Raw genomic sequence first — 18461 nt, forward strand, 5'->3', positions numbered from 1 at the left:
AGGAAATGGGAGAAGGGGAGGGAGTAAGAACTGGGATTGGTATGTAAAATAAATGAAAGTTTGTTTTCTTTTTAAAAAAAGAAAAATAAAATAAATTTTAAAAAGAACATACAGACACACACACACACAATAAAATTGTCTTCATCCAAAGTTCTTTAGATTACTTTTCTTTGAGACATCTCATTATGTAACCTAGGCTGGTCTCATTCTCATGACCCTGCTTCAGTCTTCTGATTACAAGAATTATAGGTATACCACTATGTTCAGCTTAAAATGTCTTGTGAATGTATAGATGTGTGTATTTGTTCATGCATGTGTAGGTGTGTGCTTATAAGCTGGTGTGCATGTCAGAAGAAGACAGAGGTTGACATCAGACTTCTCCACCTTATTTTTTGTGGTATAGTCTCTTGCTGAGCCTGAAGCTTGCTGTTTGTGCTAGACTGCCTGGCCAGTAAACCTCTGGGATCTACCTGTTTCCCTGCTTTCAGCTCTGGGAATACAGATGAGTATTTCCATGATCAGAATTTGTGTAGGTGCTAGGGAGCTGGAGTCATGTCCTCATGGTTAGCAGAAAGCATTTCACCTGCTAAGCCATTTCTTCAGCCTCCAAAATATCCTTTGAAAACCAGTATTAAAAAAATGAAAAAGCTGCCATAGATTGGAAGAAAATAATCACAAGCACTTGTATCTAGAATATATAAAGAACTCTCAGGACATAGTGAGATGATCTGAAATGAAAAAAAGCAAATTATTTAAATACTTTAACACAGAGGCTGCATGAATGAAAAGCGAGCCCATAAATACATCCAACATCATTATTCCTTAAGTCAATACAGATTAACCTTGAGAGTTTGCCAACTCATGAAAGCGTCTGGAACTGAAAACTGGCAATGTAAGTACTGGAGAATATAGAGGGGATTATACCCTGTTTCACTGTAACTGGAACATAAGAGGATGCAGCAACTTTAGAGAATGGCCTGAAAGTTTCTGGGAAAGATTAGCACTGTTGTGCAGCAACTGTCTCTCTAGGCATTTACCCAAGAAGAACAGAAGTACCCAGCTCTCCAAGAATTGGTGTGGCATATCCACAGTATCTTTAACAGCCCCCAAACAGGGAACAATCTAGGTGTCCACCAAACCTGGAATATTCCCACAACAGAGAATAGCTGGGCAAAAAAGAAATAGGGCTATTGATGCATGAACTCAGAGGAACCCCAGAGTCATTATGCAAGGCAGTAGCTCCAAAGAATGTAATTCAATTATACAGGACACAAGAAGTGCAAAATCCACAGCGACAGGAAGTAGAGCAGAGGCTGCCTGGGGACAGAGGTGGTGGGGACAGCTAAAGTTCAAAAGGAGACTTTTGGAGTAGCAGAATATTTGAAATCTTGACTTGCTGGTGATTTCATGGGCAAAAGCTGATTGGCTACAAACCTTGTCAGGTCAATTGAAACACTTATACTTCAATTATACTCTAATAAAGAAAAAGCAGATGTGGGCCAGTGAGATAGCTGTTGGTAAAAACACCTGATGCCAAGCCTACTGGCCTGAGTTTGAGCCTGGGGACCTATATAATAAAAGAACAGAACTGACTTACACACACACACACACACACACACACACACACACTATGGTACATGTGAATGCACATGTGCTCCAATGTGTGTACACACGCACTCACACAGACGGACACACACCTATTTTGGGGGAGAAAGAAAAGAAAAACAAATAAAAAAAAATCAGGGACTGATGTGGGAGTGTCATATATCAATCTGTTGATTTCATTTGTTAAGCAATAAAGAAACCGCTTGGCCCTCATAGGTTAAAACATAGGTGGGTGGAGTAAACAGAACAGAATGCTGGGAGAAAAAGCTGAGTCAGGGAGTCGCCATGATTCTCCCACTCCAGGCAGACGCAGGTTAAGATCATTCCTGGTAAACCAGCTCGTGGGCTACACAGATTATAAGAAATGGGCTAGTCCAGGTGTGAGAGTTAGCGGAGAAAAGGCTAGATATAATGGGCCAAGCGGTGTTTAAAAGAATACAGTTTCCGTGTAATTATTTCAGGGCATAATCTAGAGCTAGCCATGTGGGTGGCTGGGTGCTGGGGACGCAGTCCTGCCGCTCCATGTTTCAACAGAGTGGCGCCCGACATGATGGACTAAACCCACTTTAAAAACCTGAGAAGGCTTAAAAATAAGGGAGAGAGAGTTTAACACAGATTTTTGCTGTTTGTTGGTGGCGTGCTGTAGAGAGATTTCCTGATTCGGCAACAGCAGCAGAAAAAAAAGCTGCGTCATTTTAAAGTGCGGTTTCCTAGGACTGTGCTGCCAGTGCAAACTCTGGCTTTAAAGCATTTCAAAGGCTTTTATGGTACTGGATGTTTGTGTTCTGCTTGGGATCGGAAGGAGAGTGTTCTGAGACCGTGCTGATGGCCCAGTGCTTCCCGCCTGCACCTGGGCAGACAGCAGAATCAGGCTTAGGCAGGCAGAAGAGCATGGCAGATTGTTTTCAGACTGCGCAGTGCTCTGCATGTCAGATTTGGCTGTAACTTGGATGAAAAGAGTTTCTGTGCCTCACGCTCAGTCTCAGAGTTAAACTGCTGACTGCGGCACCAATGTGGACTTGCTGTGTACCTGGAACTGTGCTCAGCTCAGGGGCACCAAATGGATCTGAGGCAGGAGTGGCTGCTCCATTCTGAACTGTGCTGACCTCAGGCAGGAACTGCCGTAATTACCATAGTAACGGTGCAGTTAAGGTTTCGACTGGGCAGGACACAGACAGTATCGTATTACCTGTACAAGGTGCAACTTAAGTTTTTAAGAACTGCTTAACATTTTAGGAAATGCTCCTGGATGGTAAAAAAATTACAGATTCACAATACGACAGATTCAGACATAAAAGACCTCTATGGATCACACTGTTGGATGAATGTACGTAGGCTTGGGAGAGAGAAGGAAAAAAATATAGAGAATAAAGTTAATGGTTTTTTTTTTAAAAAAAAAAAGGTAAAGTCTTTAAAGAGACAGAGTACAGATAGTTAAGAGATTAAAAGAAATAAAGAAAAATAAGCCACGTAAAAATGGAAAATTCACAGAGAGTCTGGATTATGTACATTGTGTTTTCTTTAAAATATTTGACTGTGAAGGAGCTAAGTACAGAGAGACATTTCATTACATGGGCTGCCAAGCTAAACCAGAATGGATATAAGGGTATTACGATTTCAAAATTTGGGTCTAAGGATATGATGCTTTGGAGAGGGTCTTCTTTTGTTTTCACAGAGGACCAGACCCTGTGGATTTCTTCTATCCCAATTTGGTATGATAGACCACGACCTCCCGAAAAGTTGCTGTGAACATCTTCAGAAAATTGCTTCGCTCAACTGCCAACTGAGATGAAACTAGCACACAGGTTATACCATGAAAGACCTAATTAATGACGCCCCCATTCAGCAGGAAGCAGTTTGGAGAGAAAAAACTGTGCCCATGTTCCCAAAATATTGTTTATAAATGTTCTTTTACATTTAAAGGGGGAAATGATATAGGTATGAGTAATTTGCATTGGTGTGGATTTTAAGGTCAATTTTGCTATATGTATATGTATTTCTGCTCTTGATTAAGGTATTGTGATTGTGTAGTTCATTTAAAAATGTAATGTATAATTAGGAAATATGGTTTGCTAATGGATAATCATCGATGATAGTAAAGCTTGTAGTCATGTTAGTTAGATTTTCTAGATATATAGAGATATATTTCAGTTAGATAGGCATTCTTCATATCTTTCAAAGACTGCAGAATATGGCATTTTAAATATTTTAATAACTTAGGGCTTTTCATGACAATGAGACACGTCTGCTCCTGGCAGCACCAATCTACTTCAAGAGGAAGATGGGCATCGAAGAGGCTCGTTATGGAGTTTGATAGCTATTTGGGCAAGAAACTGCTCTTGCCTGGACTGATGCATAAACTGGACACAAAGAACCCGCAGAGAGAGGACTGCTGAACTTGCCTAAAGGTGAGATGGTCTTTCGGGGTTCCTGACGCATGAAAGAGTCTGCAAGACATTCTGCAGGACACAGCAGATAGTGACTGAACTGCCTTTGAAATTTTCTGCTTCATGGAAATGTCCGCTGGATACTATGGGCCTGTAGGCCGAAGATGGATGCCCCAACGGTACAAAAGAACTTTGGGTGACTGTACAGGCAGCGAGATGTCTCTGTCATTTCTAGAGTTTTCTTATTTCTTGTTTACTTAGGTAGTATTATATCCTTCTGGAGTCTTTGATGGAGTTGAAGAATGAATAGATAGTTATAGTTTTCCTTAGTTATGATAAAAGATAAAATAGATATAAATATTGTAACTGTAATTCTTGCTTGATAACTGTCTTGCTATATGTAATTTTGCTATGTTAAAGTTAAAGCCTTCCTTTTTTTGTTTAAACAGAAAAAGGGGAAGTGATGTGGGAGTGTCATATATCAATCTGTTGATTTCATTGGTTAAGCAATAAAGAAACCGCTTGGCCCTCATAGGTTAAAACATAGGTGGGTGGAGTAAACAGAACAGAATGCTGGGAGAAAGAAGCTGAGTCAGGGAGTCACCATGATTCTCCCACTCCAGGCAGACGCAGGTTAAGATCATTCCTGGTAAACCAGCTCGTGGGCTACACAGATTATAAGAAATGGGCTAGTCCAGGTGCGAGAGTTAGCCGAGAAAAGGCTAGATATAATGGGCCAAGCGGCGTTTAAAAGAATACAGTTTCCGTGTAATTATTTCAGGGCATAATCTAGAGCTAGCCATGTGGGTGGCCGGGTGCCGGGGACGCAGCCCCACCACTCCTATTACTACAAGGGACTTGAGTATTACAACTTCCACATTGTCATGAAATGAAGACACTGTATGTGGTAAAATCCCAGGAATCCTAGAAGATGAGATGTGGAACACCAAGCATGCTGGTGGTGATACTTGACATTCACTTCTAGAAGAAGGTTATAGATTCAGAAATACTCATAGCTACTAGGTAACACCTAGGGTGTGAAGAAAAAAATTAAGGTTGAATGAACACTCTTACAAATTACTTGCCACTTATAGCATGGCAGGTGATACTAACATCAGGCTGCCCGTGTCATTTACCCACATCCCTAAGCTCCCTGGATAAGGTGGAAGGATCCTGACTGATGACGTGCATGCTACAGATCTGTGTTGCAGCTGGAGAACACAGAGCTTAATGGACAGCAAAGGACTAAGATGAACCCTTGGAAAGTACACTTCATATACTCAGGTTGTATAGTAGGAAAAGTACAGCCTATGGAAAAGACTATGAGGTGTGCAAGTATGTATATAACATGAGTACATATAGGAAAAAAACATACACTGCAGAGACATTTCAAGAAGCATTCACAGAAAATTCTAAAATCAGATGCTTCTTGAAAAGCGGATGGGGTGCAGAGACAGCCCCTATGTTGTGAGCCAGGCAAGCTTTCTATCTTTTCAGAGCATCTATAAATCAAAATGTGTTTGCCTTTATTCTTAGCAGTTTGGAGGCAGAAGCAGGCCGATAACTGAGTTCAAGGCCAGTCTGCTGTACATAGGGAATTCTGGACCCATCAGGACTACATAATGAGACCCTGTCTCAAAAATAAATGAAACAAAATAAAATGTAAGTATTTAATGCCTCAAACATGGTCTTGCTTTTGCATTGGAGTTAAAATATTATCAAGACAAAAAACTCAGCTCAACTTCCTTCTACACTGCCCACCAGAAATCACTGTTTCAGTTGAGTGATTAAGTTATTTTCTTTCCTTATTTATACGATAAATGTTATATAAACAAATCTAAATCTCTGTCATAGAGGAGCACATTTCTATGCCTACTCTCATGGGCTTTATGTCTTCTCTACTGTACTCAACTGTTACCCCAGCTCTCCTCATATCAAAGACCTCAAGCTCCACTATTTGGTGGCTCCGACCTTCAAATAACCACCTTCAAAATACAGTCTCACACTCAGGATAACCTCAGCTTCTTGTCAGGCCTTGGGTCCACAGGGTATTAAACCAACACAATATCTTGTAGCCCTGGAGGCCAGCAGGGGTAGCTCTGTCATTTACAAAGAGAGCACACCTAAAAGGAGCTACTGATGGGTGCACCACTAACATTCTGTTGCATCCCAGTCTCACACACAGCTGTATCATGCACACAGCTGTATCACATATCCAGAACACAGATCCCCCTTCTCTCTGTCTCTCTCTCTGGGTGTGTGGGTGTGTGTGTTGCCACGCACCGCGCCCCTGTGTCTGTGCTCTGTGTGCTGGCACCCAGTTTGAGAGCTTTGGGCAAGGGGGCTGGAGGTTAAAATACACACACACAGAGACAGCGACACGGGTCATCCTTGAATTCCCCAAGAATGCCCCCTTTATTGTGTTCAAGGGCAGATTATATAGAGATAGCCACGCCCCAGCCAAACCCACCAGAAACCACTTTTCTGCCATCAGGAACTCCTGAAGGTCTCGTGCTCAGAGCAGCTGTAGGCACTCAGATCAGGGAATTACAAGAAATTCAGGATCTGGGGTCTCACTGCTCCCAACAGTGTGTTGTAACACACACACATGCACGCACACACACACACACACAACTGCAGGTGATGATATACACAGCAGATTCTATACCAACAGCCAGAGGCAGCCTGTGGGCAAATTATAATTCAGCTGATTTCCTGGAAAGTATTCTAAACTCTGGTTTTGCTGGAACCACCACACACCTCCGACTTTGACCATTCTGTGGGTTGCAGGTTAAGCCCAGGAAAGGCAGAAAGACCACAGACAAGGATATTTGTATCCCTGGGGGACATGGGTCTGAACCCTGGCTTTCCCTATCTTTATACCTTCAGAGACCTTGGGTGAGGAGAATGCACCCCAAAGAGCCTTTGTCATTTGGAGTGTGAGTACTAAACCCTAGGGCACTTTCCACAGACAGAATGACTCATTGCTGAAGAGAACAAATGTTCCAAACATACTAGTGGCATATCCCTCACCCAGATGAGACCTCCACCAATTCCAGCCAGTGCTTTGTGTCTAGGTCAGAAAAGCTGCCTTAAGTAAGCTTACCTGCTAAAGAAAGCCAGTGACAGGTCACATTTACATGAGACCCAAAGGACTCCATGACTATGCCTACCAGAAAGGTTCTCCAAAGTCTCCCTTATACTATGTTTGCCTATAAAATTCCCTCTCCTCAGGAAGGTACAGTATGTCCTTCACTCCCCAGCGATATCAGGACTAAGGGGATGATACGCTACCGCTTCTGAATGGGTTTCCTTCTCTTCCTGCCAGCATACGTACACTCTCCTGGTGGAATCATCATCTTTGGTCCTAAAAGAGAAGGGGGACATTGAATTAATCACATGACGAGATCCCATGTGACGTCCCACATGTGCCTACTGTAGTGACCCCAAATCAAGAGGGTTAGTCAAGGCCTACTGGCCCTTATGCAGGTTGGAGTGCTCACTCTTACAGCACTATGGAAAACAAGGTGGCGGCCTTGAGAACCGCACAAATTTTTACTCTGAGTAGAATCATGACACAGGCGGTGGAGCAGAGAACATGTACTGAGCCTCAAGAGGCTGTTGCTTTCAGAGCCATACTATCTGTCTATTTGGGCAGTCCCTCCTGCACCCACAGGCACATGGGGTTAGCAGCCCCCCATTTAAGTGCATTATTTCTTCTCAGTTCTATGTGCTAGACTTCCACTATGGTCACTCATGCTCAGCCACCTGCAGATCAACTAACCGTGTCCTCTGGTGCTAAACCCAGGCCTATGCCTCCCACAGAAGTTACTAAAGAATCCCTGGGCCTGCACTTCAAAGTTTGCAACTTCTCATCCCCTCATCAAATATAAGGACTCTCATCATGTCATAGAAACTTGATATTTCTAGTAGTGAGGCCATCTGAGCCTTCACAATTTCCCTCAGACCCCTGTCGCACACCCCCTGCCCCAGTAGCCTGATAATGTAAATGGATAGCCCTGATTTGACCTCATGTGTGTATTATCTGGAAGAGGTACCATTTCTAAGACTGGAAGTGACAGTGAAATTGTCAGAACTACGTGATTGATCTCTTTTGAAGATTAAGGGAGGCAGGCAGAGAAAGAGAAAACTCACTAATCACACAGCTAGGCAGCATGCAAGGCATATGATGTGGGATTCCCGTCTGTAGGCTAGGAGTATTTTTATACCATTGGCCATTGTTATAACAGAGCAAATCCTATTTGGAAATCTAAACAAAGAGAGCTAGAGAGAGTAGGTGGAGTCAAAGAGATGCCATGTAGCTGCTTAAGGAGATAGATGCCTACTGGTAGGCCATGACCTTGTGGTGATACATAGATTGATAGAAATGGGTAGCAGTAATGTAGCAGGATACAAGATTAACTCAAAAAAACCAGTAGCCCTCATTTACATGAATGGTAAATGGGCTGGGAACAAAATCAAAGAAACATCACCTTTCACAATAGCCACAAATAACATAAAATATCTAGGAGTAACTCTAACCAAACAAATGTATATAACAAGAACTTTAAATCTTTGAAGAAAGAAATTGAAGAAGACACCAGAAAATGGAAAGATCTCCCATGCTCTTGGGTAGATAGGATTAACATAGTTAAAATGGCAATCTTATCAAAAGCAATCTAGAGATTCAATGCAATTCCCATCAAAATCCCAGCAAAATTCTTCACAGACCTTGAAAGAACAATATTCAACTTCATATGGAAAAGCAAAAAACCCAGGAGAGCCAAGACAATCCTGTACAATAAAGAAACTTCTGGAAGCATTATCATCCCTGACATCAACCTCTAACTACAAAGCTACAGTAATAAAAACAGTCCGGTATTGGTATAAAACAGATAGGAGGACCAATGGAACCTAATTAAAAACCCAAATATCAATCCAGACACCTATGAATACCTGATTTTTGACAAAGAAGCAAAAAATATAAAATGGAAAAAGAAAGCATATTCAACAAATTGTGCTGGCATAACTGGATATCAACATGTAGAAGAATGAAATTAGATCCATATCTATTGCCATGCACAAAACTCAAGTCCAGATGAATCAAAGACCTCAAAACATAAAGCCAACCACACTGAACTGCATAGAAGAGAAAGTGGGAAGTGCACTTGAGTGCATTGGCACAGGAGACCACTTCCTAAATAGAACCCCAGTAGCACAGACACTGAGAGAAACAATTAATAAATGGGACCTCCTGAAAATCGAGAAGCTTCTGTAAAGCAAAGGACATGATCAACAAGACAAAATGGCAGCCTACACAATGGGAAAAGATCTTCATCAACCCCACATTAGGCAGAGGGCTGATTTCCAAAATATACAAATAACTCAAGAAATTGGTCATCAAAAGAACAAATAATACAATAAAAATGGGTATAGATCTAAACAGAAAACTCTCCACAGAGGAATCTAAAATAGCTGAAAGACACTTAAGGAAATGTTCAACATCTTTATCTATCAGAGAAATGCAAATCAAAACAACTCTGAGATTCTATCTTACACCTGTAAGAATGGCCAAGATAATAAACACCGATGACAACTTATACTGGAGAGGATGTGGGGTAAAGGGAACACTCCATCATTGATGGTGGGAGTCCAAACTGATACAGACTTTTTGGATGTCAATATGACAATTTCTCAGAAAATTATGAAACAATCTTCCTCAAGACCCAGAAATACCACTTTTGGGTATAAATCCAAAGGATGCTCAATTGTACTACAAGGACATGTGCTCAACTATGTTCATAGCAGCATTGTTTGTCATAGCCAAAACCTGGAAACAACCTAAATGTCCCTTGACCAAAAAATGGATAAGGAAAATGTGGCACATTTACACAATGGAGTACTACACAGAAGAAAAAAAAATAATCACATCTTGAAATTTGTGGGCAAATGGATGGATCTAGAAAACAGCATATTGAGTGAGGTAACTCAGACCCAGAAAGACATACATCATATGTACTCACTCATAAGTGGCTTTTAGACATAAAGCAAAGAAAACCAGCCTACAATTCACAATCCCAGAGAACCTAGATGACAATGAGGATTCTAAGAGATCTAATCTACTTGGAAGTAGAAAAAAAAAAAACCAAGATCTCCTGAGTAAATTGGGAGCATGGGAGAGGGTAGGAGGGGAGGGGAGAGAAAGGGAGGGGAGTGGAGAAAAATATATAGCTCAATAAAAACAATTAAAAATAAATAAAATCATTAACTAGTGGTTTAAAAAAAGAGTGACAGTGAAGCAGTTCCCCAACTTAGGTTGCTCCTACTTAACAGAAAATCAGCCTGGAAAAGATTTTTTTAACTCTATGCCATTAGTAGCCAATGTTAGATGAATGCATCAGTCCTGGATAAGAGGATGTGGCACAGACATAAAAACTCACCTCAGTAAAGAATATACTGTAAGGGTCAGATGAAAAAAACATGCTTCAAGGGCTGTGGCCAATGTATTCAGAGGTAACTTAAATTAATTTAAAAGATAGTTCATCTTCTGGGTGGGCACAATCCATGGCACCATAACCTGATGTTTACTCTAAGTACTGTTGTGGACATTAGCAGGATTTGTACTTGTGAAGTCGTATAAATCCCTTCTAAAATTGCTGTTCCTACCAGTTCTCTAATTCTTCAAAGACAGTGTGAATATATTGAGCTCTAAATACTCAGAGATGAGAAGTGAGTACCATCCCCAGCTGCCATCTGCTCAGTCCACATGGACCACAAGAAGACTGCATGATCACACTCTAAGTGGATAAGCAATGTTCCTTGTTCCCTAGAAGTCTTGGCTTCAGGGTGTTTAGAGGTCTTGTCATGCTCACAAAGATGTACTTTCTTCATAATCACTGAGGGTCTGACAAGTTGGGGCTCCCAGAGCTTATTAATTCTAAAAAGTCCCTCATCTGAGGTAGCAGTTCAATAAATACTAAGTTTCTATGACTTTGACATCTGAATGCTTTAAAATAAAAGAAGTCTCATGTTCTTGTTAAAAGAAAAGAAGAGAAAGGAAAAGAAAAGAATAGGGATGGGGTCAGGTCTGGGCAAAACAGGAGGTGGAATCAGTGTGGGGAATATTATCTAAATACATTGTATTCATGTGTGAAATTACCAAAGAATAAATTTTTAAAAATTAAAAAAAATATGTAAGAGCTAGCTAGAAATGTGCCTGAGACACTGGCCAAACAGTGTTGTAATTAATGTCACAACCTGGGCAGATTAAAGAGCAGACAGATCTCTATGAGTTCAAGGACAGCCTAGTCTGCATAGTAAGGTCTAGGCACATCAAAGTTATGTAGTTAGATCCTGTCTCAGAACAAACAAACAAAGAAACTTCATATAATTAACTATTAAGCAATGTCAAAGGCTAAAAGTACAATATACAAAAGTTAATCATACAACTATATCCTGGCAATAAACCAATGGAATTTAGTTCTTTTTAAAAAGTTATAACATTTAAAATAACACCCAAGTAAAAATTAAATAGTATTTATAAAGTCCTGACATGTGTAAGTAGGCCTCTAGAAATCAGGAAAGATTAAAGGGATATCAGAAAAAAAGTTAATATAATGAAAACTATAGCCGGGCGGTGGTGGCGCACGCCTTTAATCCCAGCACTCGGGAGGCAGAGGCAGGCGGATCTCTGTGAGTTCGAGACCAGCCTGGTCTACAAGAGCTAGTTCCAGGACAGGCTCCAAAACCACAGAGAAACCCTGTCTCAAAAAAAAAATGAAAACTATAAACTACAGACCCAAGCAGCTCAGTGAAGCTCAAGCACAAAAAAAAAAAAAAAAAAAAATGAGGAAGATTACACTGAAGTATCCTAATTGCTTCATATCCAACTCACTCATAATCCGTGACAAATAATTTTAAAATCCAAATACTACAATATTTGATACAGTAAAATACAACAATACAGGACAGCAACAGCATCAGAATGAATGAAAACAGAAAGATTCAGAAGGAACCAAGTTAAAGCACTTTAAAAAAAAAAAGATGATATAACTTAGAATTCTACATATTGCCTTTCAAATTCTTTTGTCCCAGTCAGTAGGTTGCCTTTTTGTCTTGGTGACAGTGTCCTTTGCTTTACAGAAGCTTCTCAGTTTTAGTAGGTCCCATTTATTCAATGTTGCCCTTAATGTCTGTGCTGTTGGGGTTACACATAGGAAGCGATCTCCTGTGCCCCTCTGCTGTAGGGTACTTCCCACTTTCTCTTCTATCAGGTTCAATGTGTTCTGACTGATAGTGAGGTCTTTAATCCATTTGGACTTGAGTTTTGTGCATGGTGATAGATATGGGTCTATTTTCATTCTTCTACAGGTTGACATCAGTTATGCCAGCACCATTTGTTGAAGATGCTTTCTTTCTTCCATTGTTTTTTAATTTTTGAAATGGGGTACTGGAGAGGTGGATTAGTACTTAAGAAACCTTGATGATCTTTCAGAGGACCAGAGTTCAGTTCTCAGTACCCACGTAAGGAAGCTCTTAACCATTTATAATCCCAATTCATGGGATCTAATGTCTTCTCCTGGCCTCTGTTGACTGGCACACACGTGTGCGTACATGCACAAAAACACACACACAAATACATACACACAACACACCTTTAAAACTAAATAAATAAAACAATAGCTGATAATTTAAACAACAATAATTATTGTCTATTGTGAGATTTATGAGTTGTGTATACCAAAAGTCAACACGGAAGAAACCATCCAAGAGGTGGTATAGAAATACTGGGAAACAGACTGGCTATCCACCTGCTGTTTTTAGGTTCCAAGTCACTTTTGCCTGCTCAGCATGAAGATATTGGGTTCTTGGAGTACTATTTAGAGCGAACATGATGTTATGCCTGCAGGAGAGGGCACCGTAGGGACCCTGGAAGACAAGGGGTTCTTTATTGGTTCTGGAACTAATTTTTCTCTTAGCTCTTGCTTGGCACTACAGAAGCTAGAAAACTTAGCAACTTCCTCTGCCACCTGTAGGGTTGAATCATTTTTCATAAAAGGCTTGAATACCATCTCTGCAAAAGGACCCTCCTAAGGTACTCTCCCACTACACCAGGGTACTCTTCTGAGTTCCCTTCTGAGTTCTGAGCACCTTTATAGTTGCTCTAGTATTAATACTTAATATTAAATTTAATCAACTTAAAGTTGAAAATTGAATCAATCTAAGAAATGATCATACAAATATACAAATATTCTAGAAACACACAATACAGCATGCAAAGGATTCACTTCTACATAATTGTTTGGGAGGAAAGTGGAGTCTAGACAGCTTGGTTGGCAGAATAATGCTCAAATAAAGCCATATCTGCCAATATTGATAATTAGCTACCTGTGTTGGTTTGTAAACAAAGTGGGACAAAGTGGCTATAGTAAAATTCTTCTCATCTTTGTAAGAGGCTTGAATATTTCTTTACTAAAGGATGCAGAAGGGGCCACAGGAATGGTGCAATGGTTAGGGCTACTCTTGCACAGGACCCAAGTCTGGTTCCCAGCAACCACATCAGGTGAGTTACAAGCACCTGTAACTCCAACTCCAGAGAATCTGATTTTAGAAAGACAGAGGAGCTGGTCTGGTCGTGAGCTTATGTAACTCCAGAACTTGAGATAGTAAGGTAGAAGGATCCTGATCAAAGTCAGCTTCAGCTATATAACAAGACCCCCTTGTAGAACACAAATAAATTACTTAATAAGTGGGTTTTTAAGTTTTAAGAAGAGAGAACGTGTGGTACAAGAATGGTCATACTGTGGTCAGCTGACTTTCAACATAGTTCCAAGCTTACCCAATGAGGAAGACAACGTCTCTTCAAAACAATAAATATCCACTTGCTAAAGAGTGAGACTGGACACCTCTCTGACACTACTTGAAAAAAAATACCCAATATTAAGTAAAGACCTAAATGTAAGAGTTAAAGCTTCAGCAGTCTCAAAAACATAAGGATTACAACAAACAAAATAATATAAGCCTTCCTGTTCTTAAATGTGACAATATTCTTAGTTTTAGCATTAAAAACACAATTAAAAAAATAAAAATAGAGGATAAATTGGATTTCATCAAAATAAAACGTTTGCCTAAAAGTACACTATCAATAAATAAAAGGAAGTGCTAGAGAGATGTTTCTGGGGTCAGGAGCATTTGTTACTCTTGCAGAGGACCTGGGTGTGGTTTCCAGTACCACATGGTAGCTTACAACCAATGGTAGGCATGCATGTGGCGCTCATAAATCACTGCAGACAAAACACTCATCCACACAAAATACAAAATAAAACATTTTTTAATTTAAAAAGAAAGTAAAAGGATGATGCACCGAATGACAGAAAACCCTGACAAGTTGTAGCACAGATGGGCCAAGAAACTACTACAATGTAACAACAAAAAAATAGGGGAGGGAAGGAAGCTGCAGGAGTGATGAGATCAGAGGAAAATCTTCAGATTGAATGGGAGGATACCTAAGGAAGTGGGGATGAAGGAGCAGGAGGGTTTGGATGGATGGATGGGTAGTGAGTGTGGCTATGAGCTGGAGCACGAGAGATACCCGTGGGAAGGGATGAGGATGTGAAATGACATTCCGACGGCACACCTTCCCAAGAATGCCTGTGAGATGCTGGTCTCACCCTATGTACAGCCACACGCCTAGTCAGTGGAATTCTCCAAGAAACCAGGTTGGGTAAGCAGTGGCTGGAGGCCAGCATATAAAGCCATCTCACTGCATCTGCAAGGGACTTAACAACTCAGACAGGAAACTTCCAAGCCACACCCAGGCCTGGTCTCAGAGAACAGGCCAGAGATGCTTTCTGACACCCTCAGAGGGACACACACACACACACACACACACCACCCACTGGACTACCCTACGGGTCAAATAAAGTGAAGGAAGGGGATTACTCTTACATCCTAGAAGATCCCAAGCCCCAGCACCACAAGCTTGACCGGCCTTGTGGCCAAATTCCTGCCATGGGCAGGAATGAGTGCCAGGGCAGGAAGAGAACTAGAATGGGGGCAACCAATGGCATGTAGGAACACAGAGGCAACAACAGAAGGCACTGCGTACAGCCATACAACAGGCACTGCAACAAGGGCTACGATCTGGGTGTGGCATAAGCGTGCCACACTCATAAACAGCCTCTTGCTGGTGATCACTCTAGCCGGGAATATGTTCCTAGATATCTCTGCTGAAATGTGAAGAACAGTCCTAAAATGCAGGTTTTTTCAAAAAGCACAAAGAGTTGATAAATGCTGCTCTATACCCTATACAGTAGAGAGCACAAGAAGCAACTTGCTGGCATCCACAACAAGTCTCCGTGAAGTCTTTCCAAACAACTGCTTTGTTGCACCTTGGTCTCTGCCTATGTCCCCAGCATAGAGCTAGCATCACTGCAACTGACCACTCTATTTTACCAAAGCTGTGTGTCCTTCTCTAAAGGATCAGAACAACTACGCACAAATGTCCCTTGTGGTCAACTACATCTCTTTTCCAGACTTTAGAAGCAGATAGGAGACATTTTTTCAATGAAGACTGTTTGAGGACACCCTCCACAATGGACTCTTGGTGGCCCAGAATAGGGTCTTTTTGGTATCCAGAGGTGAGCCATGGGGTCATGGGCAGCAGATATGTGAGTGCTCTTCATAGGAAAACCCTGTGCTAACAGCAGGGGCTGCCCTCTCTGGCCTGTGGATCGTCTACCCACTAAGACATAAACTGACCAAACTTCTCAAGCAAAAGTAACAGTTGTTCACTTTATATAACAGATAGCTAGAAAATAGAAATAAAAAGCAGTCTCCTGTGTGCATGGTAGCAATATTTCAGTCTTCTTTCTAGTCTTGCATTCATGGTAACCCTGAGACCATGTTCAGCTACTGGGAAGGCAGGGTGGAAAGGACATACGTGTTTTGAACACAAACACTGCCCGTCCTGTTAAGGCACAGGCAAATTGTTTACTCCATTTCTTCTTCCGTAAGATGGTTGACAACAGACACCTCATGAAGCTGCTTCATTAAGCGGAACATGGAATCCAGTCAGGAATAATCATCACCTTCCCATGATGGAGACAGTCACTGCATACTGCAGCAAGGTCTCATATCAAGGCAGGCGAAAAAGTGAACTAGGCTCTGAGGCCAAGAGTGTCTCCTTCTATGGACCCACTGACCAGACCAGAAGAAGTCCAGCTACAGTGTCCAGTACCCTAAACTCTGGGATATAATCCCCAAGGTGCACACAGAAACTTCTAGAGCAGGGCCTTTAAGTTTAGCTGGACACACTCCTGAGAAGCCAAGCCATACCTCCCACCCTGGATAAGGGGTAGCCACAGTTAGAAAGATCTCATGAACCCAAACCCTGGAACCAGCTGCAAAATAGAACTTTTGTAGAGGGACCCATGTACCAGAACGGTGTAAAGCTTGTGCCTCCTCCAAGAGACTCCCTGAGGCGGGGAGTGGGAGCTGACGGTCATCTCCAGCTGGGATAGGGTTCCATAACTGGAATTACAAGAGCAACACAGGAGCTGAGGACTTCAGGGTTCATGCCTCGCAGATTTCCAGCAACACCAGGGCTCCTGCCCCTTTCTGAAAGGAGCCACACTCTGGAATTTTCTGACACTCAAGATTGGAGGGGACAGATATTTCTGAAGCCACTAACTGGTGAATTCCTGGAATGTAATTCCCTCCGAAATGTGAGTCCCAGGTTACTGTCCTCGGATCTCTATGAAGGAGCTGGCTGCGCCACTTCTACTGGCTGTGCCCGTGGTGCCCCAGTACTGGGAATGGCTGAGGCGGACTGTGGGGCGCCCTTTGCCAGCATCTGCAAAAACTTTTAAAAGATATTAGGTCCAGGGTAAAGAACTCCCTAATGTGGGACAGGTTATGTTCATTTGCATTGCAAGAGTGAAGGGGGTTGGGGACAAGATACCCAAGTTGGGGAAATTAAGGTCCTCAAACCATGGAACCTGACTGGCTTCCCTCAAAGATTTCGGATGTCAAGCGAGACGCCCCTGCAGTGTCCACCACTTTGAGCAATTCTGCGTCCCCCAGAAGCAAGAAGGAGTCGGAAAAGGAGCCCCGGACCAAGCAGGAAAATCCCAAAGTGGCTACTGCAGAGGCAAAGACCAGAGATCCCTTGAAACCCAGGAGCACTTACCCGGGGCAGGCGGGGCGCGGAAGATTGGGCGCGCCCGCTGAGGGAGCCGCAGAGGCCGGGAACTGTCAGCTCTCCGGGACCTGCCCTCAGGACTTGAGAAGGAAAGCCCCACCCCGGCACGCGAGCCGCCCTGCCCCGCCCGGAGCTGCAGGAGCAAGGGAAAAGCGGCAGGGGGCGCACGCACGTCCTCGGCTCTATCTGCCCCGTGTCCTTTGAATATCAGGAGTTCCCAGGTCTGACTGCCTGGATAGAGTGGCACCGCCTGCCCTTTGAGTCCACGCGATCCTCCGAGGTCTTTGTGCCTATATGTGATCTTACCCTGGGCCTCTCAAATTCCCAGTTTGTGCACCAAATTTCACCTGGGCATGAGGAGATCCAAGTAGTCTCCTCCACGTTGCAGAGTTGTGGGTTGGGGCTCCTTGGACCCTAGGGTCAGAGAATGAGATCAGAATAGGTAACCTGGATTTAATGTGATCCTCCTAGCCTGATCTATGCAGTTGTTTGGAGAATCAAAAAGATTAAAAATGCAGTATTTTTATACTTAACGAAGTATAAAATATTAGTTTGTTTCTTTCTGACACAGAACTTACCTAAGAGACATATTAGACACATTGGGGTCCTTTGGGGGGCACATTCTCATCTGAAGCTTTTCAGGACATCACATGGTTAGGTTCAGCCCTTAAACGTACCTGTTCTGTTGTCCTGCCCGGCCTAGGTATCAGGACTCCTGCTAACAAGCTCAAGGTACCTTTCATGGAGTCTCTGAAGCTCTCATGTGGGCAATCGGCCCTCCATGTTCTAGTCCTCATCCCGCCTTCCATTTAGGCAACCAGTCCTGATTTTGACTCTGCCCGTGTTTCCAGTTCCTGGGACACACCTTAATGTCACTGTCCATTCAGTCACGTTCCCCGTTACCCTTGTTTGCTCCCTGCCCCGCACCAGCTGCTTGGTCAGAAGGCATTTTCTAGAATCTCGCAAGGGACTGGTCCTGAGAGCACAGAGGCGAAAGGTACCTTGTCTTTTCCATGCACAGCTCTGAAACTAAACAGCTAACATCTTCTAGTTTGTGAGTTCCACCAACAAATCTGGGGATTTGGGATAGCTCTATTCTGTTCTCGATTCTGTAAACATCTCTGCCTGACAGAAAACATAGGCTCAGGAACAGGGACTGAGTAAATGTATTCCTATTTGGATTTGGGCATCAAACAATGTGCAGATACACTACCATGTTTTTAATCATTGATTATTATCTTGATATGCTTTTTGGTAATGTAAACTAT

At 42.3% G+C, this 18461-nt stretch overlaps 1 protein-coding gene across 1 annotated transcript in view; it reads right to left on the reverse strand.

The window, feature by feature from the left end:
• Ahrr (aryl-hydrocarbon receptor repressor) overlaps positions 1-17191 on the reverse strand; it is an 81657-nt gene extending 64466 nt beyond the window's left edge. Inside the window, exons 1-3 of the mRNA XM_041632236.1 lie at positions 17182-17191; positions 16430-16523; positions 7287-7359 (exon numbers count right to left, since the gene is read on the reverse strand). Of these exons, the coding sequence (XP_041488170.1) occupies positions 7287-7351 (65 nt within the window). The 5' untranslated portion in view covers positions 7352-7359; positions 16430-16523; positions 17182-17191. The remainder of the gene's footprint in view (positions 1-7286; positions 7360-16429; positions 16524-17181) is intronic.
• Between the last annotated feature and the right edge of the window lie 1270 nt (positions 17192-18461).

The sequence above is a fragment of the Microtus oregoni genome, unplaced genomic scaffold, assembly GCF_018167655.1.
Source record: "Microtus oregoni isolate MIOR12 unplaced genomic scaffold, Mior012 000040F_ref0000088, whole genome shotgun sequence".
Taxonomy (NCBI): Eukaryota; Metazoa; Chordata; class Mammalia; order Rodentia; family Cricetidae; genus Microtus; species Microtus oregoni.